This window comes from Diachasmimorpha longicaudata, chromosome 3 (assembly GCF_034640455.1).
Source record: "Diachasmimorpha longicaudata isolate KC_UGA_2023 chromosome 3, iyDiaLong2, whole genome shotgun sequence".
NCBI classification, from domain to species: Eukaryota; Metazoa; Arthropoda; class Insecta; order Hymenoptera; family Braconidae; genus Diachasmimorpha; species Diachasmimorpha longicaudata.
In genome coordinates this window covers 4,174,365-4,196,536 of record NC_087227.1, presented here as the reverse complement: position 1 = coordinate 4,196,536, position 22,172 = coordinate 4,174,365, and the positions used below count along the sequence as shown (strand labels likewise).

The window sequence follows — 22,172 nt, the reverse complement described above, 5'->3', positions numbered from 1 at the left end:
AATCAGTGGCTACATATGTATTGCATCGCTCTAAACAAATGAAAAAATTGAAATAGACAACAGAACTTGGATTCATTAAATTATTTTTCAGTGTCAATATAATGAATAATATTTGCAATAAAAATATTTTCGTTCAGTATCAACAGACATATTCCTAGAGTAACTAGATTTTTATAACATGTGTAAAATAATTTCTATTTGTTCAATGATTCCATTCAAACTTATGTGATAAAAATTGAGGATTTTACGAATGAAAATTGAAAAATATTTTATACTCTCAACTTCACATTATTTCGGAAATTGTGGAATGCTTCTTAGCTCATCAAAGCATTTATACGAATTCCAATATTAAAACTAATCAATAAAAATGATTATTTAAAAAAACAATTTTCTTCAGCAAGAGTTCTGTTGACTGAAAATCTGAGAATATTTTTCGTTGTGTTATTCACGTGAGCTTGAGTTTGATTTTTCTAGAACACGAGTTGGAGAAGTTGAAAATCATTTTCCAATCAGATAATTACTCCCCGTTCCGAGTTCTCAACTCCTTCCAACGACATTCAGACTCCTGGGATTTCCGCAAATCGTTTCATAACTCAATTAATACACAGAAGTAAGTGAGAATTAGCTGTTTCCGCGAGTAAGAGGAGTGGGAGTACTGCAGAGCTAGTAATAATCATACAGCGGTTGTGTATTGATTTCTGAGAACTAAGGTCAACTTAGTTTCTGTCGAGTACCACAAAGGACTCCAACTGAAGCTCCTTAAACGGCACAAAATAATTTTTACTTTTTCAAACTCAAAAAAAAAAACATAAAAACAAGAGCATTAAATTTGCCAGATTTGCCTTCAAAATCTGGAGTCGAAAATACCATCATTATTCAAACCGAAAACTCCCAGTTTCCAAACACTGATCATAAACCCATTTTGCCCCACCACTGTCCAAACTACAAAAGAGATGAAAATTTGAGTCAAAACCTTTTTTTTATCTACAACGAACGAAGTAATGGGGGCGTGATGAATTTCTGACTTATATTTTCGTGGGGTAATTTTCGATTGCAGGAGAATGACATCGCATTTTGTATAAATTATTTCAATCGGTGATGCAACAACTGTTTGATATTCATTTGAACTGTAAGCAAGGAAAAACCATACGATAGAAATTAGTCATCCAATGCGTGTCACATAATGCCCGTCATTATCACTTTCAGCCGTATGTTGTGGGCATTATCTTATCCACCGGATTAAGTTTGAATTAATTGAATATGAATTAATAAAACGCAAGCTCTCATAGAGGGTTAACATGTGACAAGCATTTCTTCTACGCGAGTTCGTGAATAGAAAGCTTATAAATAAGTTATTCGACATGAATAAATTATTGGAGTTGTCTCAATCGTGATCGTATGTGAACACAATCCCAAGATTGTTTCTGCAACGGGAAACCGTTTTTCCAGGTATGTTAGACTAAATAGAACAAATCCAGAAGACATGAAGTCGTTGGCAATATGGGTCAATTGAATTGCTCCACCAGGAGATTGGAAATGGCGAATGGTCGGCCGAGCGTTGGCCCACCGTCGGCTAATACTGGCCTATTCTCGGCGGACTGTCGGCGATCCCTGGCCTCCTACCCGACTCCCTGATCCATAGCGAGGAATACCAACAGTCGGCCGAGAGTAGGCCAACATTGGGCAATACTGGTCCATTGAGTATTGCCCAATTGGCTCACGATTGGCGATTGCTCATCTCCTATGGAGTGTTCGCGACCTTTCACGACTGAAAAATTTGCAGATGCCACTGATAAAAAAAATGTGGTACATTTATTTGTAAATGTTTGAAGGACTGATTTACAAATCTGAATTGAATTAGATCAGGAGACAAATGCATGTTAAATTAAATTAATCCCTCAATTTTATATATCAAGATATTTTCCATTATTCTCATTAAAAATTTTGGCTTAATTGCAGATCTTCTCTGCATTATTTTATTTACAGAAAATATAAACAAATTGAATCATTTTTCGTGCATTCTGCTAGATGCCAATTGAATAGAATTTATGGCGGAAATTAATAATAACTATTGCCAAATAGCTTTATAATATTTCATATATTTGATAAATCTGTTCTTTGGCAAAAAAATATAATGGCTGTTTTATCGGTTTTACATTGCCCTGTGGATGGCAATTTAATTGAAGTTATCAGACGAGTAAAAACATAGAATAAAAACTTAATCCTTCGTTTTTGCATATGGCGAGAATCTCCATCGATCGTTTTTACGTTATTTATTCACAAAAAAAAAAAAACAATGTAGGTCACTCGATATAACTTCCAGGAATAACTCACGGGTTTATCGTAGCCACAGGCCATTTCCATTGTTCTGCTCTTAGGAAATAACTTGCGGTTGATGAATGAGTAAGTTAAATCGCTAGGTTATATCCCGTGATAATTTTTGCTTCCGAAAGGAAGCTTTGTAATTATGACAAACTAAGTAACAATTTATTTTCTATTTTTTCTCCGGTATCACTAATTAAAAATAGCACTATTATAATTACTGATATGTTTCGTATTGATAATTCAGTATTTGTAAATAAAAATAGACTTCATTGCTCCTATCACAATCAAAATCACGGCTCAATACTGGGAGCAGCTGCACGGGAATATTCAACAATATCGGCATCTTCCCCTTTCCACCTCTCCCAATGATGGGTATTCGTGAGAGAAAGTAATATCTATAATATATCTCTTATGACATAAGTTACTATTTCTTCAGAAAGTAATAAAAACACGTTATACGATAAAAATACTTTCCCATTTTTTATTATCAAACTTTCGTCGCTAAATAATTGCTACGATTCATCGATAATTAATGATATAAGAGTTTTTCAGGTCACTAAAATGTATCCACTCTCTCTCTCGCTCATTCAAAAAAATACCAAAAAGTCGGAAGCATTAACTGAAACAAATATAACCAACGACGGTATCCCAATTGGTTGAATTTTCCTGTCCGACATTGGACTTTTCAATTTTTCGGAAACCGTCGAACGGATGTTTCGACGAAAGTCGAACGAAGCGAGAATTTATCGATCCTAGGGACATAAATCGTACATTACAGAAACGCTGTAGATCATTGGAAGACTTCCTTTTCGATGACAGAATTTAGTTTTCGGTGGCAATAATCGACTCAATGACGTTATAGGTGCAACTATAGTTATTCATTTTAGCTCGTGGATGCGCCGACGTTCTGCCAACATTGCAGTTTACATGTTCAGGACTATGAGCTCCGATTCTGGGCTCCAGTATCTGAAGGTAGTCCTTATACACTTGCGCTCGTAGTGGTGGGGGAAGAGGCGCAGAAGGGAAGGGGGGTGTATTTAGCTAATTACATGTTTTTAATTGGTCAGCTGATCAATGAAAAACATGTGATTGGCTGAACATCTCCCTTTCCCCGCGGTCACAAGAGTAGGTGTATAAGGGCTCCGTAGCTTCCTGATACCGGAGCTCATAGCCCTGAAGATGCAAACTGCAATGTTGGCAGAACGACGGCACAACCCTGAGTTGAAAGGCAGCATCCATCCAGAAGCCAAAACGAATATAATTCATGGTCGCGAAAGTCTCGAATCTAAAAAAGAATGAAGGAGTTTCTGGTGGGAAACATTCTATATTAGAGTTTACATTTCAAACTATTTATCAAAAATTAATTTACAGTCGGACTGAATAAGTTCTGTACGATTTGTATTTCTATATGAGTGGGACCATTGTTAATGTGGACTTTTGTGGCCCTTTGGTCTTTTTAGTTAGTTCCTTTAAGGAAACGAACCAGAGCGGTTGTGCCTTCTGAGCGTATAAAATAAAATAGAATAAATGACGTTCACACATTTAGAATCATTATAACTATCCCATTTCTAATATTTAACGATCCAAACGGTTCAATGCAATACTCAAATTGCCCTTAAAGATACTTCAAAAAGGTTCAAGGATATATAGTTGAAGCGGGCGTCGTTAGGGGCAAACAGTCAGCCGATGAAGGCCGACTAGAAGCCTCGGATTTCAGTTCGATAAATAAACATACTTATAATACTTGAACAGTGGAACCGACGACGTTGGTCGAATGGGAAAATTGCTCCCGCGGACGACGGTACCCGTGAGGTGCGGGTTCGAGTCCGGCTTAGGGCATTAGAATTTTAATTTTTCGGAAGCCTAGACTCAAGAGGGTTGACTGAAGTAGGGGCTCAAATCTGTGAGTTTGAGTGACGCCAGCGGCTTCGTAGTACCTCACCCCAGAAGAGGCAGGGCGCCACACGCAATGCGGGGGTGTCTACCCGTCAGACGACTCAACAATTCCTCAGTTACTCAGTAACAGTCCTACTGTCAGAGGAACTAGTTAAAAATGGAGGTGTACTCCTCTCCATCACCGGAACGCTTTTTTCCCATTGAGATTAGGTAACACTAGGATGAGCAGAATGGAGGATATGAGCATGCTTCATTTAAAATTAAGGAGATTGGGAAGGGGTCATTCCAAACCCTACTACCGTGTTCCATTCTACGATTTTGTTTTAACTTTTTGACAGAACAATCGAATGGTTTCTTAATTCGCGGTTTCAAAGAAACTCTGAACATGAGAATGCTGTGTAGTAAGATTGGGATTAAGAATTATTTGCAATTAAAAATGGGCCGACACCCCAACATTGCAAGTGGCGCCCTGCCTCTTCTGGGGTGAGGTAATACGATGCCACTGGCGTTACTGAAACCCCTAGAACTGAGCCTCTACTTCAGTTACTCCTCTTTGTCCGAGACACTGCGAATCATCAAGAAATATCAGTTGCCGATGAAGCTTGGGTGATGGACACCGTGCCGGCCAAGGTTTTCCATGGATTTCCATGGTCACCAGAAGAGTCTGTACGTGGCGTACAGATCCTGGAGTAAATGCGACACCCTTGGAGAGGGAGCCGGCCCATGATACCGCAAAATACAATGTTAAAACTCGAGAAGGATATACATAGAATAAATAAATATTAGGTATGTAAAGGAAAATAATCGTATAATCCCAACTTACCCGAAGGTCCACCATATATCGAAGCACATGACATTCAGCCAGAAGAAGGACGAGAGGAACGAGAAGTGAATAATGAAGGCTGAAACAAAGATGGATTGTCTTTATTATCAACTTTTAGTACTATCCGCTTGAGAACCTGACGCGGTGGAGGATTCAACTTTGCCTCACTGGCGAGACAGGAAGATTGTCTCTGAAATTAAAAAGAAAAAAAATTGTTCCGTAACTCCCCAAGTGCGGAAGTTACTGACAGGGAAAACTGTTGCTCTACCTCCACCGCACCAAGTTCTCAATTGAAAATTTACAACAGTTCAAATAGTCCAGTTATTTTCAAGTTTCTATGGGAAGTAGGGGTTCAGGAAATAAAAATTATATCAATCGGTTGATTGGAGTGCGATTAGGAACATATCAAAATACATCTGCTCACTTTTATCCGGAAAATTTATAATAAATTAACAACAATTGAACAATTGAGGTGCCATTGGGAAACAATTATGGTAATTGCTTTCAGTTACGTCAGTTATGGTGTCTCTTATGTTATCCCTCTAAATTTTATTTAATAAAAATATGACGCTTAAAAATATTATAATGTAAATATACTATTTCGCAGAATTATTAAAAATAAAAGTAAAAGTTTTGTACAAATAAATATTTTAGCGCTTAATAATTGTTAAAGCAATATCACCAACTGCTGTTAATTGTCGTGATTTACTCAAGCGAGTTGTGGATTACTTTTGTGCACGTAATAAAGTCGGTATATTTTTCATACTAATGATTTTGTTAAATTCAATTCTTCATTCAGTCTATCATTTGTCAAGTTAGAATGTGTTTAAAATTTCTACTTCATCCAAAATAAAATCATGCACATATTTTTTTCTGGTTTGCAAAAAAAGCAAGCGTTATAGTCCAGGCATCAGAGGCAAAAACCTTCAATATTCATCGAATAATTCCTAGAGAAGGTTTTACTCTTTTCATTACTAGCTTTAATGCTAATTAACAAAAATGTGAAAAACGTCCCCTCAAATTTACTTCGAAAATATTGTCTAACAAGTTACAGTTGAGGTTCTAGCGTTTATTCTGAATAGTCGCAAATACCGTTCGCAGCAAAGAAAAATAAATTAATACAAAATTATTCCTTATAAAATTCTACATAAAAATGTTTCCTAATTTCTTTTTTCATTTTGATGATAGTTTTGAAAATAGAAGCGTGCAAAGAGATCAACTCTGTTTTTCTACTTGCAGTCCTTTTGTATACTTTTTTGGATGGCAGTAGAGGGAAGGAGAAACCTGTTAACCTTGATAATAATAATAATGACAATAGTAATGTATTGCCATGACAATTGTAATCAATAACAGTACATAAAAATAATAGTTTTTGCATTTAAATTTATAATAACAGTTAAAATAATAGTTTTTACAAATAATTTTTTCATCATTTCCCCTAATTTCTGTGTGAAATGATTTGATGTAATTTACAGATGATTTTTGGATGGTGGAGTAGCAAGTGATTGAGCGGCTCGCCGATACTGGTCAATACACAAGTTGGGGAGTGCGGCGCGCGCCTTCACTGGCTAGTATCTCCGATGGGATTGTTATAATAAAAAAACGGTTCAGAATTTTTTTGTTAGCCATTTTATAAGGACTAATTTTGCATTCATATTTTTTTCTCATACTGTCAATATTTATCGAGTTATGGAATAAAACCGATAAAGTCGCGGATTCCAATTATTTAAACGATACTTTCCGAGTGCATTGGAGGGGCAATTTTTCGTCTTTTCTCTTCCTTAATTAAAATAAGTGACTCAAGAGAAGAACCTTTTACAGGAATTTTTCGACTCAAAAAACCCCTGACACCTGGACTCTCAGTGGAGGTGTCCTGTGCTTCGTTTACTGCGATTACGATGGGAAATTTCAAGTTTTAGTTGATGGTTATTTAATGGGTTCTGCTATTGTGCAGCATCTTCGAGGCATTGTTCATTATTTTAAGAGTTCAAGGATAAACATTCCTTACATTTCTTTGTTCACAATATTTTGTAATATTTTATACTATTTACTTTTGGAATATTTCAACGTGATGTTTTCTTCTCCCAAAACATTTTAACCCGTAATATATTTTTTCCTGTAATAATTTGAAAAAATAGTTTTGTCCACCTCAACTATTTTCTGTTGTGACTTTTGAGACAGTATTCTGAATTACGTAATTTTGAGGGATAAGCTAATTGATAATATACTTCCCCATAAGACCTTTATTTTTCCATTAGTCCCAAATTATCACGACGCTAATGACCCCCATAATACCCTCAAAATTTTTATATGATCCCTGTCAAACTAAAAAATGACATCATTGTATAATAAAAAAAAATCTCACAACGTTATAATTCCCTTATTCACAATCCCTACCCCCAAATACCCAAAATTATGCAATTACCGAAAGTAACACAGGTATCCTGATTGTGCGAAACCACTGGTACGATCTTCAGCGTCGCCAAGAGCGTGTACGCCAGCCCCAACTGTCCTACGTAAGCCCTTAATATCATGCCATGCATATTATCCAGCTCCGGGAGTACCGAATACACAACAAATGTGGCAATCAAACAAGGCACAGATAGAACAAGACCAATGGGCATGAAAGCTGCCATCTTCAGCCCCGAACTATTACTCTCCTCCGGTGCCTCATAATCCATATCAAAGCACTGCACCACACTGAAGATGTCACCGTCAACAAAAGCCAAACAGTAGTTTTCAAATCCGATGATATTTTGATCATGAACAGTGTAAATCGATCCATTATCCAGCAATTTAAACTCATCAGCTTTCACCTTGGGATTTAGCCGCCATTTTGATGCATTATGACAAGGGTCCCAAACGAAAATATGAAATGATCCATTGAGGTCCTTCCCCTCACTGTTCAAATCCAATTCCGAAGGATTCAAGGTCAAAGAATTAAATATCCGCGGGAAACTGACCTTTTCGACCTTGTCCACCATCACACAGTCGTTCGCCCTCAACACCTGCCCTTCAGGGCAACACATGGCGATGCATGACCTTGAGGGACAAGGGCATGTGCCGTTAGACCTGGCAGTCTCGTAGGTCACCTCTGAGGGCATCACACTTCCATCGATTGAAATTTCACCGGTTGAATTTTCGGCCCTTGTCAGCCCAAGGTCGTCGATCTCAACAATTTTGTTGATGATAAGGTCGTCCGGGTATATGAGTGCCGCTTCTGGACAGTTCTTTTCACCCGGCAGAAGTGCGGCCCATGATGGTGATGGTGAGGCAATCGGTGTCAGAAATATTGTGAAAGTCCAAAAAAATGTCTCGATCATCGCGATGTTTCTCCTCTCGATGTTACCGTCAGACTAAAGTTCTTGCTGACCGGCTTCTGGTCCCCCTGAAGGCCCCCCTGCGGTCAATCCAACGTACATCAAGAGCCGGATGAAACTGAATTATTATCACAACTTGCAGCTCGTGATTATTGATTTTTTTATGAATATCTTAATTATGTTTTTTATTATTATTCTTGGTAATGCTTTAACATCTTGGGGATATTGTGCGACTGCTCATGGCGTGCGGATAATGGGCGTTGACGGGTGGTTAATTAAGCTGAGAGGAGGTGGATATCAGATGATTGAGGGGAAGTGGTCCCATGAGAAATTCAATTATCGCGGGGAGATATTAATTTCACTGATAACAGGACTTTTGTACTAACAGGCTTTCTACGCGGGACCGGGACGATAAACCAATTGGTCGCTTGTCTCGGCTATTTGAGGTTTTGAATTTACTGGCCCATTCTGCCCCGATTTTTGTTTACCTGTTGGAGAGTTCGAAAATAAATGAAATGAGTTCATAACTAGTGTTGTAAAGCGACAAGTTGGTGAGTAAATGAAGTGGGTCATTGAAAAAATATTTAAATGGAAAATTTAAGGAAAAAAATGGGAATTAGTCAACCGGGATGCGAACCCGGGTCTTCCGGTTACATGCCGAGTCATTCCGGATGTGATAACCAGTTTTTACGATTTTTTTAACTTCGAGGGCACAGCAGTTTCGTGAATAGTCAGAGAGGAAAAAAATGAATAAAAGTGACCCCGAAAAAAAATTAAAGGACGAATTTTAATCGTGTGCGGCCCATGATGGGGCTGGTGAGACAACCGGTGTCAGAAATATTGGAAAAATCCAAACAAATGTCTCGATCATCCCCGAAAGTCCCATGACTTGTTCATTGTACAAAATGATCATGACAGTTGTACGAAAATTATTTTTCTTCGAATAAATTGTACTACTATTTAGCTAAAAATTATCAATTTCGCATACAAAAATCGTATTTCGATCAAGAAAAATGGATTAGTACCTGATAACTAGAATCGAAAACCTTTATTTATTGATAATCAATTCAAAATAAAAAATGAATCATTTTTGTAATTTTATATATTACCTCGGTTAATGAATGGCTACCATAATTAATGCTAAAAAACCGAACGGTGTTGACCGATGCTGAGGATCGAACCGAAGACTTTACAAGGACTAATCCGATGCGCTAATGATCGACTATCGCACTACTATATCTCCCAGGAGTATAGGTGCTTACCTACCCTCCGCTAAACGCCTCTAACGGAGACCGTCGTAACTTCGGAGTGGCATGACAGTTGGGCGATAGCAATACAAAGATATCAACTACAAATCTCCATTTTTCAGGCTGCTCAAATCTCAGCATATCTACTATCCCTGACAAAGAAAATCGTCCATAAAAACGTTTTGCTTAGGTTCTATTGTCCATGGTTGTGGTCATCCAAAGAAGAAATCATACGATTGCAAAACTGATTCACCAAAAAACATTTTATAATATTAAAGCATTATTAATCTTTTAGTATTTCGATTAAGATTCGTTTTCTTTAGTTTATATTGTTATGTATTTTTCCAAAGAATAATAGTAGATTATGACATGAGAACGATAGGTGGAGGATTGTGAGGAGTGTGAAGTTTGCATCGCTCGGCGTGACAAGTCTACATCTCGTGCTGCAAACTTCACACTCCTCACAATCCTCCATCTATCGTCCTCATGCCATAATGTACTATTATTCAAATTCTACGTATTTCGCTTTTACCAATAATAATACTGATAATCACCCAAACAACTGATATTTTTACTGTAACTTCTCATTTGTGGCAATCAGCTTCGTCATTACAACGAAACCTCATATTCTCCTCTTTGACTTTCAAGACAAAATCATCTATGTCATTGGGTTCTCGGCGCAACGGCCCCAAGCCTTGTAGTCAGTGCCAACAAAAAATTAGAAGAAGAGGAAGAGTTTTCGGCGTCAGCCGAGAGTAATATATCAGTCAAAGAAGCGATCAAGGGGCGCAAATACCGGCCTCTCTTGTTTCAACTGCGTCGACTGAACCCGGGGTTCAGGGCCAAGCTAGTGGTCGAAAGTGATGATTATTGATTTGAAATGTCGTCATTAATTTTTTTTCCAATTTTTTAAATTTTCAGAACTTTAACAGAACTTTTTTGCGCTAGTCATTGGTTAGTTATTATCAGCTTCACATTTTATGATGAATTTTCAAACAGAAATTTCATTTATATTGTAAAATGGATCATTAATTATACAATTCACGGAGATTTTGATCCAAAATGTAAAAATTTATTTATCCAATTGGTGCTACACTCAGGCAGCAAAATGCAACGTCGAAGTTTTTCAACGGAAATTATCCTGGCTATCCCCTGGGATCACTTGTGACCCTAGATTTCATGTGTGAATGCAAAGAGGAGGAGTCTTATCTGGAACTTCCGGGACATAAATCCTGGGAAACAAAGCGCGCTCGAGGTGAGAGCAAATTGAATTCTCGAGATTTTTTTTTAGCCGAGTGGGAATGAAAACACAAACAGCGAGGGGAAAGTGGATTTAAATGGGGCATGCACAAATGGGTATGGGTATGGCTTAATGCATCAGTTGGAGGTGATTAACTATTCGGAGGCATTTTCATTAAACTGTCATGGAGATTTATTTTGACTTTTATTATTGGGGATTGATAGTGACTCTAGAGGACAGCTGATTGGCTGCGCATTTTACAGCAGTCGATATTTCATGATGGGAAACATCGATTTTCGAGTAAGATACATTTTTTCAACGCAATGTTCAACAATTGGACCTGAATTGTCTGGATGAAATTCCAGAATTTTTCATGGCGTCAATTGTTAATGGTACTGACTGAAAATGTCTATGGGCCGTTATTCCAAAGAGACTTTTCAATTTTATCAAAGTGGTAGATATTGTTTTTAAAGGGAAGTTAGGCGACGTTTCTGTTGAGTTTGACAGTGAATTCCTGTGGTATCCAGTAGCTCAGTTGGTAAGAGTATGTAAGAGCCTTTTTAATGACCATTTTTGGGCTCACTCTCACAGACAATATAACTAGTTTTGAAACTAGCAGTTTGCAATGCCACGCGCTTCAAACTTCACACTCCTCATAATCCTCCACCTATTGTCCTCATGCTATAATCTCCTATTTCCAAATATGAGAATAAGCACCCATTGGCTTATATTGCCCCGACGATTACGAGTACTCAATAATTGCAGTGTAGCAGACCAGAACATCCAGGATACTTCCGAGTGTCGAAGCTAGAGAACATCAAACTCGTATAGCAACTAGATGTGTGCCTAAGTGCGACAAGACCGAAATTCGAAACCTGAGGGAACTTTCTTTTCTTGTTAATTCACGTTTGTGAAGAGTTGGTAATGGTATACACATCGTTATAAATCAATAATTGAAAAATTATTCAAGTTATTATTAATTTATTGCGTAAGGCAAATCTATATTTGCTGGAATCGCACCTTAGAAGGTCGCCCTACCAGGTAGGCAGTCCATCAGCCTGATGAGGACCGGGCTTCACAGTGCATTACAAGCTACATCGAGATAAGGTCCTGATATGCCAAGTTCTAGATAACCGCACGAGGACCTGACTTTGAAATCAGCCAATCTTATCTGGACCTGATGTGACCTGTGTTCATTTTTCTAGTCAGCATGGTCTCAATTATTTATTAACCTGGATTCTGATAGAACCAATTAAAATAAATTCGCAAAAAATGTCTCGTCTGACTTCTTCCATTTTTGTTCCCAAATAAAAGCTTTATAATCACTCACATTAAAGATCTTGATTTTTCATGTTACATCAATCCGAAGTGATATAGAACTTCTCAGTACATGATATAAAAATAATTATGTGGAAGCGTGCCGCTAATTTAACAAGACTAACTAACAATAAAAAATCATTTAAAATTATTGTTTTCGGAATTCACTGTCAGGGAACACGGCAATGTCAACCCCAGTGCCTCCTCTGCAGGGAGTGTTTTGAAGCTAATTCTCATTTATACCACCGACTATAGTACAGGGTTACCTGGAGAAGATGGTCAGGTGCTTACCCGAAGACCCTCATCTCCAACTCCCATTGGGTCATGACATTTTCTGGAAATTCTTCTGTCTCAAAATAGTAATTATCGTTATAACAATAACGACAGCTAAGTCTTCACACAGTAAAACGATTCGACTGTGCTCCAATAAGAAAATCCCAGTGCGAAACAATTTGCGAATGTTCTAAATGAACTCCCGGGATGTCAGTGTAAGCGGATCAGCATCGGTTTGACCTTCTCGAGTGATCTATGCGCAGACAACAATTTGCATTGCTAAATTTTCGTGGGTTGAGAGAGAATACGTAACAGACGAGTTTGACAGCGCGCCCGGCATGGCAAGTGGCTGTACTATAGCAGCACAGCGGTCAAGCGTTAATTGATGCAGTGAAAGGTGCATTTAGCTCAAGCAACATAGATACGAAAAATACAACATCAAGGTTATTATATTTTTGGAATTTTCGGAATGCGGAGGTAAATATTTGTTGAGAGGAAATTACCATTTTTGGTTGTTGAGACGGTTTTAGGAGATGATTTCGAGGAAACGTCATACACGGAGAAACATTCTGGGGTTTTTTGCAGTAGGATTGCGATAAAAATTACCCTGGGATCTTACTATCTTGGGATAAAATGCAGAGCTGAGATAAATTACTATGTCGTCTAGTAAAATTTCTTTATCGAGTTAAAAAGAGTTCTATATCGGTCCTGTAAAAATTGACGTCTAATGGGTGACGAGGGGACGGACGCTAAATGGCAGATGCAACAGGTCTCGCGACGGACTCCAACGTCGGCGATGATCGGGTATATTCGGAGCTCATCGTTAAGTGTTGAGTTTCAGATTGAAATAATACGAAGGATAAATTCAATGTTATATTTTTCGTTCTTTGCATACACTCAATATTAATTAATATTTTTACCGTTGAGAATTCTGCAAAATATGGGCTATGATATTTATGTATTCTTTTTGGGCCGGAACAGACTCAAATGGATTAGATCTATGATAGCTACGTTATTTGAGGTCCCGGTACCTGTTTGTTACTTATGATATTGAAGTGGTTAGTCGCGGATCTGTCTTTGGTCTGTTTATCAATCGGAATAGGGATGACCATAGAACATTCTCAAAGGGACTAATTTATTTTCTTTCTCCGTCTCTGATTGGCTCTCGGCTTTCGAGAACTTTTTCCTCAGGTCAGTCTGGCGTAGAAAAGTCGTGCTAAGTTTTTCTAGTTTTTTGTATCATACGCGTTGACCCACTCGGTCTACGAGTGCTACTCACATAAAAATAAAGGGGACATTAATTAATAGTGATAACGTGTTCAATATTTATTGACCTCCATCTAACCGTTGTCCTCTTCTCCGCATTGATCATAGGAGATAAATCGATAACTTTAACACATGACAGTTCCTCCAAGAAATACGTGACAAGCGGATGTGTCTTCCGAGGGATTAACGAATAAAGTTTATAAAGTAAATTAATGAACAGTTTCATTATTTGAAATATCCCATTTTTACTATTAACTAATCGCAATGGGTCGACGTAATATTGTTGTGCAGCACAGTAGCAAATCAAAGAAGGTCTAATAAAATAAACTGATTTAAATGGAAATTTTGAAAGGATTTCTATTAATTTTTCATTTAAACGCATGTGGGGAATATTTTTAACATTGAAATCCAATCGAGCGGCTCCTTGTAAACGTCTCTGGGAAGTACGGAAACACTTGGGCCGTTTATGACCGAAATGGCCCAACACGTGGACAACCAAAGGACAAAAGGACCTTGTCTTTGGATCGAACCTCTCACCCAGGATGAACCGCAGGCGGGGACACTCTGAAACGGTCTCTCGAGGAAAGCACACGGGATTTCAAGGCAATAGTCTTTAAACGAGACTTTTCCTAAAAATTGCATATGACTAAATGGGAATAAAGATTGTGACATTTAATTAAATAGTGAAAGTTATTAATTTCCTATACGCAAATAAAAAGTAATAGACCTTCAAATTTGATAGTGGTGTTTCGTATATTTTACGAAGCCACATATCATTAATGACAAAATGTATCATAAAATTTGTGGTATTGATAGAAATTTTTGTGTGTGAATAAAACATTTTCCTGTATTCTAGCATTCTGCACCTCAATTCTAGTGTCTGACACAGTAATTTTCTGCGACTTTTCTTGTTGTGTACTGCATTATGGAGAGCACTAGGAAGTAGGGGGATTAAATAATCACATCGATCTAGTTTATCTAGAATTGGCAATACGACTATCCTATCGCATTGAAATAATGCCATGTTTTAGTTCCGAATGAAGGCACAGTATTGTAGACCTACGAGAGAAAAATATCGTTGATTCTACGAAATAATATATTTCCATACAAGCGCGAGGGGATAGCAATCAGTGTGAAGCTGGCGGCCCGAGGCAAAGCCGAGGACTACCAATCGCGCGAGTTAAAACACCCCATTGCACGTGTATCCGAACTATAGTTTTTGTTAGTGGTGTTACGTTCAGCGAGTGGCGAGCTGTACCATATTTCGTTTACTGGTAAACGAAAGACACTTTTTGACACGAGCTGAATGTGGCAGCAGTGACTAAATATATTTTTTGTCACTGCTGCTAAGTTCAGCCCGTGTCGAAAAGTAAAAACTTGGAAACGAAAAGACTTTACTAGTAAACGAAAAGGCGTTTTTCGATACGGGCTAAACGAATATATTTATAATATCTATAATAGTATATTTTGCTGTTGAAATAGTATGTTTTGCTATAAGCGGGAGGGGGTAGCAAAACACCCCGTTGAAACAAAACAGTATTTTCTGACTCATTTGAGTAATAATCACATAAGTCAGAAAATCCATTTTTGTCACGAGTGCTACACGGAAAGAAAAATTCCATAAAAATTACGTGCCAGTTTCGTAATCTGTCTGTCAAAAGAATATTCGGTTAAAATTACCGCACAATCACGCACTTTTTCAGTAAAGTTCCAGGAAAAAGTTCAAAACGAACCCGAAAATGTATGAAACGTTCAGTGAAAAAATGCGTTACTGTTCCGTAATTTTTACGAAATACTGTGCTGACTGGCAGATTACGGAACAGACACATAATTTTCAAAGTATTTTTCTCTCCGTGTATCGAAATATACTATTGTTGAACGCAAATTATTTCATATAAAAAAAGAATTCCATTATTTTAACATTTAAAATTTTCATTCTCCCAGTGGCTTCTCTATAGAGCGTAAATAATGACATATTCGCTTGAAAATGAATCATATTCCATTGAAAATATCTTATTCCATGCGGTTCCATAGATTAGGATTGAATTAAAATTCCCATTAATGATAATTAAGGTACATATTATTCTAGTGGAACAATTAAAATTTACCAATGATTCATTAACTTGACAAATGCCATATTCTTTTAATTACTTAGCTACGAAGAACTATCTGAAGGGAGTGGCGATGAGGATGGAAAAGGGGAAACTATCCCCTGCCCCTGCACCCTAAATTGAAAAAACTTACATTCAACGTAACATCTGGAATGAATGGAAATAAGTGATGATCTCCACGTTGAAAGTAAATTAATTCATGAAGTGAGCATTTAGAATTGCCAACTTGGCTTCAACGTCGCAAACTGGCCCGTAGGCGTTACAACCAAATTGAAAGACTCGGTGAAATTTTGACTGGAGGAGTGTAAATAGCGACAGTAATGTTGGAGAATAAGTCATTATTCTATTGAAAACATCTTATTGCATGTGATTCTGTTGATGGCAACAACAACAATGGTTACAACAAGTTTTCAGATCGACGGGATGCAACACATTCAAGTAACTAATTAAATGTGATGAAATATTCAGTGAATCCAAATGATTATTTTTCCCACCCAAATTTCAGCCAATAGAATTGCACCATTTGTTGATATTTTGTATAGCCTACCTCGAATATCAGCGATTATTTTTCCCATCCAAATCTTGGCCAATAGGATTGCACCATTCGACGTTATTTTGTATAGCCAACACGATATTTCAGCGGAAATTCTTGGAAATTTCACTGGAAATTTTGCATGTTGATATATATTAAAAAAAACAAATGTTGAAGTAACCCTCAATTGTATCTGACAGATTAAATGGCAATTCGTTGAAAATTATGTCTCATGGTGCAATTCTATCGGCCAACATTTGGATGGAAAAAATAATCCCCCGAATACCACTCGAACTTCGAAATTATCTGATATTTCCCTCAAGGTTCCCTGCATACAAATAAGCTCGTCAAGTTTTCCAGAAAAATCACTCGCGCTTCGCACTCGTGATTTTTTAGCCTGAAAAACTTGACTCCTTCATTTGTTTGCAACGAATCTATCGGGAAATATTCGATAATTTTGAAGCACTTGTGGTATTATATGTGATTATTTTTCCCACCCAAATTTCAGCCAATAGAATTGCACCATTTGTTGATATTTTGTATAGCCTACCTCGAATATCAGCGATAATTTTTTGAATATTTTGGTAAACAAACGACACTTAACCAAATAAACCTCTTTTCATGTCATGGCACAATTCTCTTGGCCGAAATTTGGATAGGAAAAATAATCCCCTGAATACCACTCGAGCTTCAAAATTATAGAATATTTCCCTCTAGGTTCCCTGCATACAAATGAAGTCGTAAAGTTTTTCAGGAAAAATCACTCGTGCTTCGCACTCGTGATTTTTTAGCCTGAAAAACTTGACTCCTTCATTTGTTTGCAACGAATCTATCGGGAAATATTCGATAATTTTGAACCACTTGTGGTATTATATGTGAATATACGATAGATTTGAACCCCATGAGATCGAATCATGAGACTTCTGTTGGGAGCCCTCAGAATCAACGATTGAATTACAGTATAATCACTCAATTCTATTAAAAGGCCTCAGATATTTGGTATCATCAAGGAGTTATTCCGTTGATACTATTGAAAAACACTGAGTGTTTAAATAACGAAAATCATCCGTCCGTTTTACTACATTTTTGTCTCAGTGTATATGGTATCTCATTGATCAGATCAGATAAATTATCAAGCTTTCAATACCGATTTTACAGGAAATAACAAAATGTTTTGATCTTGGGAAACTGTCAACGCTGAGCTAATATTGACTATCAATATTGAGGCAATATTGATTCAATTGATCATAACATTATAATATACATGTAAAGGTGGAGACTGGGGAGTATTAATGCCCATCATAATAATTATCACAATTTTTATATATTGTCAAGTAATTATTGTGGGAGTAATAAATCTTTGTAATTCATGAAAAGTACTATTTGACCCCAGTTTTTGAGTTTTTTTGTAAAGATATATTGAACACATATCTTTATGTAAAGTACGTAATTTATTAATAAAAAGATATTGAATATTCCGTGGAAAAAACTATCCAATTATATCATAAAAATCGTAATGTCCGGCTATCATGTGACCGTCATATCACGGGTCGCAAAGATCTTCCATAATTCTGGTTTTACCAGATTATAAACAAGTCATGTCCGTCTTAAAAATGTGATAGCGCAAATATTTTCGCCAGAATAGAAACAGGATTTTCCTGATTGGATGATTATCTTCTCCCAACGGTTTTCCCAGTGACGTCACTATCGTCCTCAGAGGAAATGACCGATAATCCTGAAATTTTCCCTGATAGCCCTTCATTACTTTCATAAGTGAAACTTCGGAATATCCTACGGAACATCAGAAGTTTTTGCCCCATATGGAGAGAAAAGTCGCAGAAAAATTACTCCGCTGAGCACTCAAATCGAGATGGAAAATACTAGAATGCTGGAACATACCTTATTCCCACATGATAACGCCTATCAATATCATAAATTTTGTATTACATTGTGTAATTAATAATGTATAACTTCGTAAAATTTACAAAATATTTTTCATTTTAGTTTAAATGCAAAATGCATAGATATCCTTTAAAAATTCCTGTCTAGATCAGTTTATTTTATTGTCCCTGTTAGAGAGTTAATAGAGCAAAGTTGTCTATTGCGCAGGTGTCAAGTGTGACGTCAGGTCACATGGTCGTAGGTTCGGAGGTTGTTGTATTTGGGGACCACATGGGTGTTTGATAGTTTTTCTGCTCCAAAATGTATCAATATGAGTCGGTGTTTAATTAAACTGTTTTCAAGTTATTTTTATCACAAGAGTATGTGTTATTATTTGTTGCTCTTCCCTAACAGCTTATTTTGAAATATTTTACTGCTGTGCACAGCAAGTTATCGTTAACTCATTGTGATTGGTTACTGATGAGCGCCGAATATATCCGATTATCGCCGACGTTGGGCTCCGTCAGGGGTCCCGTTGCATCAGCCCTTTAGCGTCCATCTTCTCGTCTCTCGTTAGACTTAACATTTTTACGAGGCCCCTTATAGAACTTTTCCTACCCGGCTGAAGAAATTTTACTAGACGGCCTAGTAATTGTTTCTGACACCTACAGGAATTTTGATAATTGTCATACACCCCAAAATTCCAACTACAAAAAGAAACACATTTTCTCTTCTTCAAATCCAATTCCTGTTAAACCCAATAATAACATTTTAAACGACAGAATATTTTTCCGTCGATAAAACCTTGTGAACAGTCCCCATCATGGTAAGGGCCTCAAGGCCCTTCCTGATCCTCCGATCCGAATGTTCTCTCTCTACCCCTATCCCGATCCAGTAACAATCACCTGAACATGCCTCTATATCTCTCAGAAATATATGCAAAACTACCCCTCACTTACTTACTAACTTACAAATGAGAATTGGACACGATTGGATGTCCCAACAACTTTGTACTCCAAAACAAGTCAATAAAGTTCTTTTTTTTTATTTGTGTAAAAGTTGAAAAGGACTAATTGTACTCGGGTATCCAACACTATCATATTTGTTTTGAACAACCAAATTCCTGAAATTTCCAGTGGAAAATCCAACGGAATCCAATGGAAATTCAATTGGAAAATATTTGTGTCTCAAAGGCAGTACAAAATTTTTACCGTACTCACTACAAAAATTCACTAATTTTCATCTTCGTGTATCCAATACCCCAGCGATAATCGAAAGCCGGAAAAATGAATTACCTGAAAAAGTGCAAAATCCTTTGTGATGCCAGGGTGAAGCGGCCCCAAACTGTACAACAATAAGTCCCATGTAGCCCGAGAAGAGCGATGCAACATACAGCATCAGTGTCATCCCATGAATGTTCCTCAATTCTGGCAAAAGAGCGTAAACAAGAAAAGTTGCAGCGAGGAATGGCATTGACATAACGAGACTTATAGTGTAAGCCACAGGAATTTCCCTTCTCGGTGGTGGGTAGCAGGCGATGATCCTCGTGAACGTTTCAGTCTCTCCCATCCAGCTGCTCAAGCAGAAGTCATCGATCTCCAGAAATGCGTCTGGCAGTTTATGTTGTGAATTGTTAAGAAAGATTCGTCCATTTTCCAGCAGATAAAACACATCGAAAATTGGTGGGTCACTGGATAATTCGTAAAAGCCATGTTTGCAGGGGATTCGATAGATTCTCTGGAAATCCTGTGGTCCTTTGTCTGATGGTTTCAGGTCCTCTCGAAAGATCTGCGGTACGATGGGATCGTTAATGCGATTCGAGGTGTTCGTCAGGCAGTCGATGTTCTTCGATGAGTTCATGAAAGTTCCGGGTCGACAGCAGATCGAGAGCTTTGACTTTTCTGATTGTCCCAGTGATCTTGGAACTCTTGATGACCTCTGCTGAAATGATAGACTTTTTTTCTCGATTGTTCGACGTACGGGAGGAATTTCCGATCGGAAACACAGGCGACACAGGTGACTAATGCCAAAATTCATCAAAATTCCGAATTTTCCGTTCCGATAATTTTCCTTGGAAATTAACACCTGTTTGATCCCTATGATTTTAAACTCATAGTTGAAATGTTTTTGTAATTTCTTCAATTGGATCTTCGGGAAGTTCGACCATTTTACTTAAGACTTCAATTTATCTCCCTGGATTTATAATTAAATATTGATTTTAAAATCACAGTTTAAGTTTTTTGAAGTGAAAATTCTCAGGTGAGTTCGGACAAGGTTGCGTTAAGCGTTTAAACAGTTCAGTGGAGAGGGAGAAAGGTTGAAGGTTTAATGCAACTCATAAGGAGAATAGCAAGAGAGAAAGATAGAGCGTGAGACAAGGAGCCACTCATTTGAAAATTTGATAAAACAGTGATTGTCAATTTCATACGATTTCGTGGAACTTTTCAATGATTTTGCGATTTCAATTAATTTCAAATTTGTTCTTCCAGCTATTCTATGAAAGGAGAGGGATTAATTAAGAGATATCTTGGAATGATTATTTCATGACACACCATAAATGAGTTGAAATAGTATATTTCGATACAAATGCGGCGCGGTGGTAACGAGTATGAAGTCGGCGGCCGGAGGCGAACCCGAGGGCTGACGTCAAGACACGAATTAAAACAGCCCATCGCATGTGTATCTGAACTATAGTTTTTGTTAGTGATGTTATGTTTAGGGGGTGACAAACTGTGCCATTTTTTCTTTACTAATCAACGAAAAGTCCTTTCGTTAACAAGTTTCAATGTTTTGTTTACAAGTAAACGAAAAGGCACTTTTCGACTCGGGCTGAACGTAGCAACTGTGACAAAAATAGTATATTTTGCTGATGAAATAGTATATTTCGCTTGAAGTGAGAAGGGGTAGCAAAACCCCCCGTTAAAATAGAAAAAAGTATTTTCTGATTCATGTGAGTGATAATCACATAAGTCAGAAAAGTATTGTAAACGAAAAGACTTTTCTTTGACTAGTAAACGAAAAATGGCAGAGTTCGTCACTCCCTGAACGTAACATCACTAACAAAAACTGTAGTTCGGATACACGTGCAACGGGATCTTTCAACTTGTGTGATTGGCTTCATACTCTTTACCACCCCGTCGCACTTGTATCGAAATATACTATACTCCCGTATGTCATACGATATTTTCGTCTTTTAGATCGCACTTTTCAGTCTCTAGAGAAATAAAATAACTTCCTTTTTGGTATAATATTCAAGATGTCATCGATTGCAAATGATAACAATCTAAACTGCCTGAAATTAATTAATCATTGTGATTTCACAACATTTCTAGTAATTTCAGGCTTAAGTGACCCAGTGATTTTACAAATGAATGACCCCTCGGTGCGCGAGAAGGAAAGAGTAAAGCATATAGGCGCTTGACCATGCGGTATTTGCAGTATTTGCGAGAAACATAAATAAAATAGACGTACGATATTTTACATCGTATCTTGCTTATCCCAAATCGATTGTAAATATTATAGATATTAATCCGTCAGAGTCCAGCGATGATAATTAACTCAGACTTTGCATAATAATAAATTTATAAAAGTGAATTTAAAAAAGTTTTGGTCACTTCACCATATTCTTGTCCCTTCCCTCTCGCTATTTTTCTCTCACACGAAGTGATAGGCACTTCTTCCGCATGTGGGGACTCTTCACCTGTTAATTAGCACCGAAAATTTGGAAAATCTTCAACGTGATTTCTGCCATTCGCCCGTATTCAATGAATATCTCAATATCTAAAGGAGATAGCAAAGTCCTTATCGTGACCTTTCGTGTAGTTTTTTCATCGGCTCTGAAAGACTATGACAAAAATTTCGTTATCTGCCTCAGATTCGCAGATATTACTCGAAAACAGCCAAAGGCTACATCGACTAGTATTGATTTACAACTCCGCTAG

The 22,172-nt window shown here is 37.4% G+C and overlaps 1 protein-coding gene across 9 annotated transcripts in view; it reads right to left on the bottom strand.

Moving 5' to 3' along the window:
* The window catches only part of LOC135160469 (G-protein coupled receptor Mth2-like), a 56,106-nt gene that overhangs the window by 25,141 nt on the left and 8,793 nt on the right, over positions 1–22,172 (bottom strand). For 3 of the 9 annotated variants that reach the window (XM_064117031.1, XM_064117033.1, XM_064117034.1), the window contains exons 2-3: positions 7,470–8,444; positions 5,045–5,123 (exon numbers count right to left, since the gene is read on the bottom strand). In XM_064117031.1, the coding sequence (XP_063973101.1) occupies positions 5,045–5,123; positions 7,470–8,367 (977 nt within the window). In that variant the 5' untranslated portion in view covers positions 8,368–8,444. Of the gene's footprint in view, positions 1–5,044; positions 5,124–7,469; positions 8,483–19,526; positions 20,173–22,172 lie in introns of those variants that run through there. The other 6 variants (XM_064117036.1, XM_064117038.1, XM_064117037.1 and 3 more) reach the window with 4 other exon arrangements.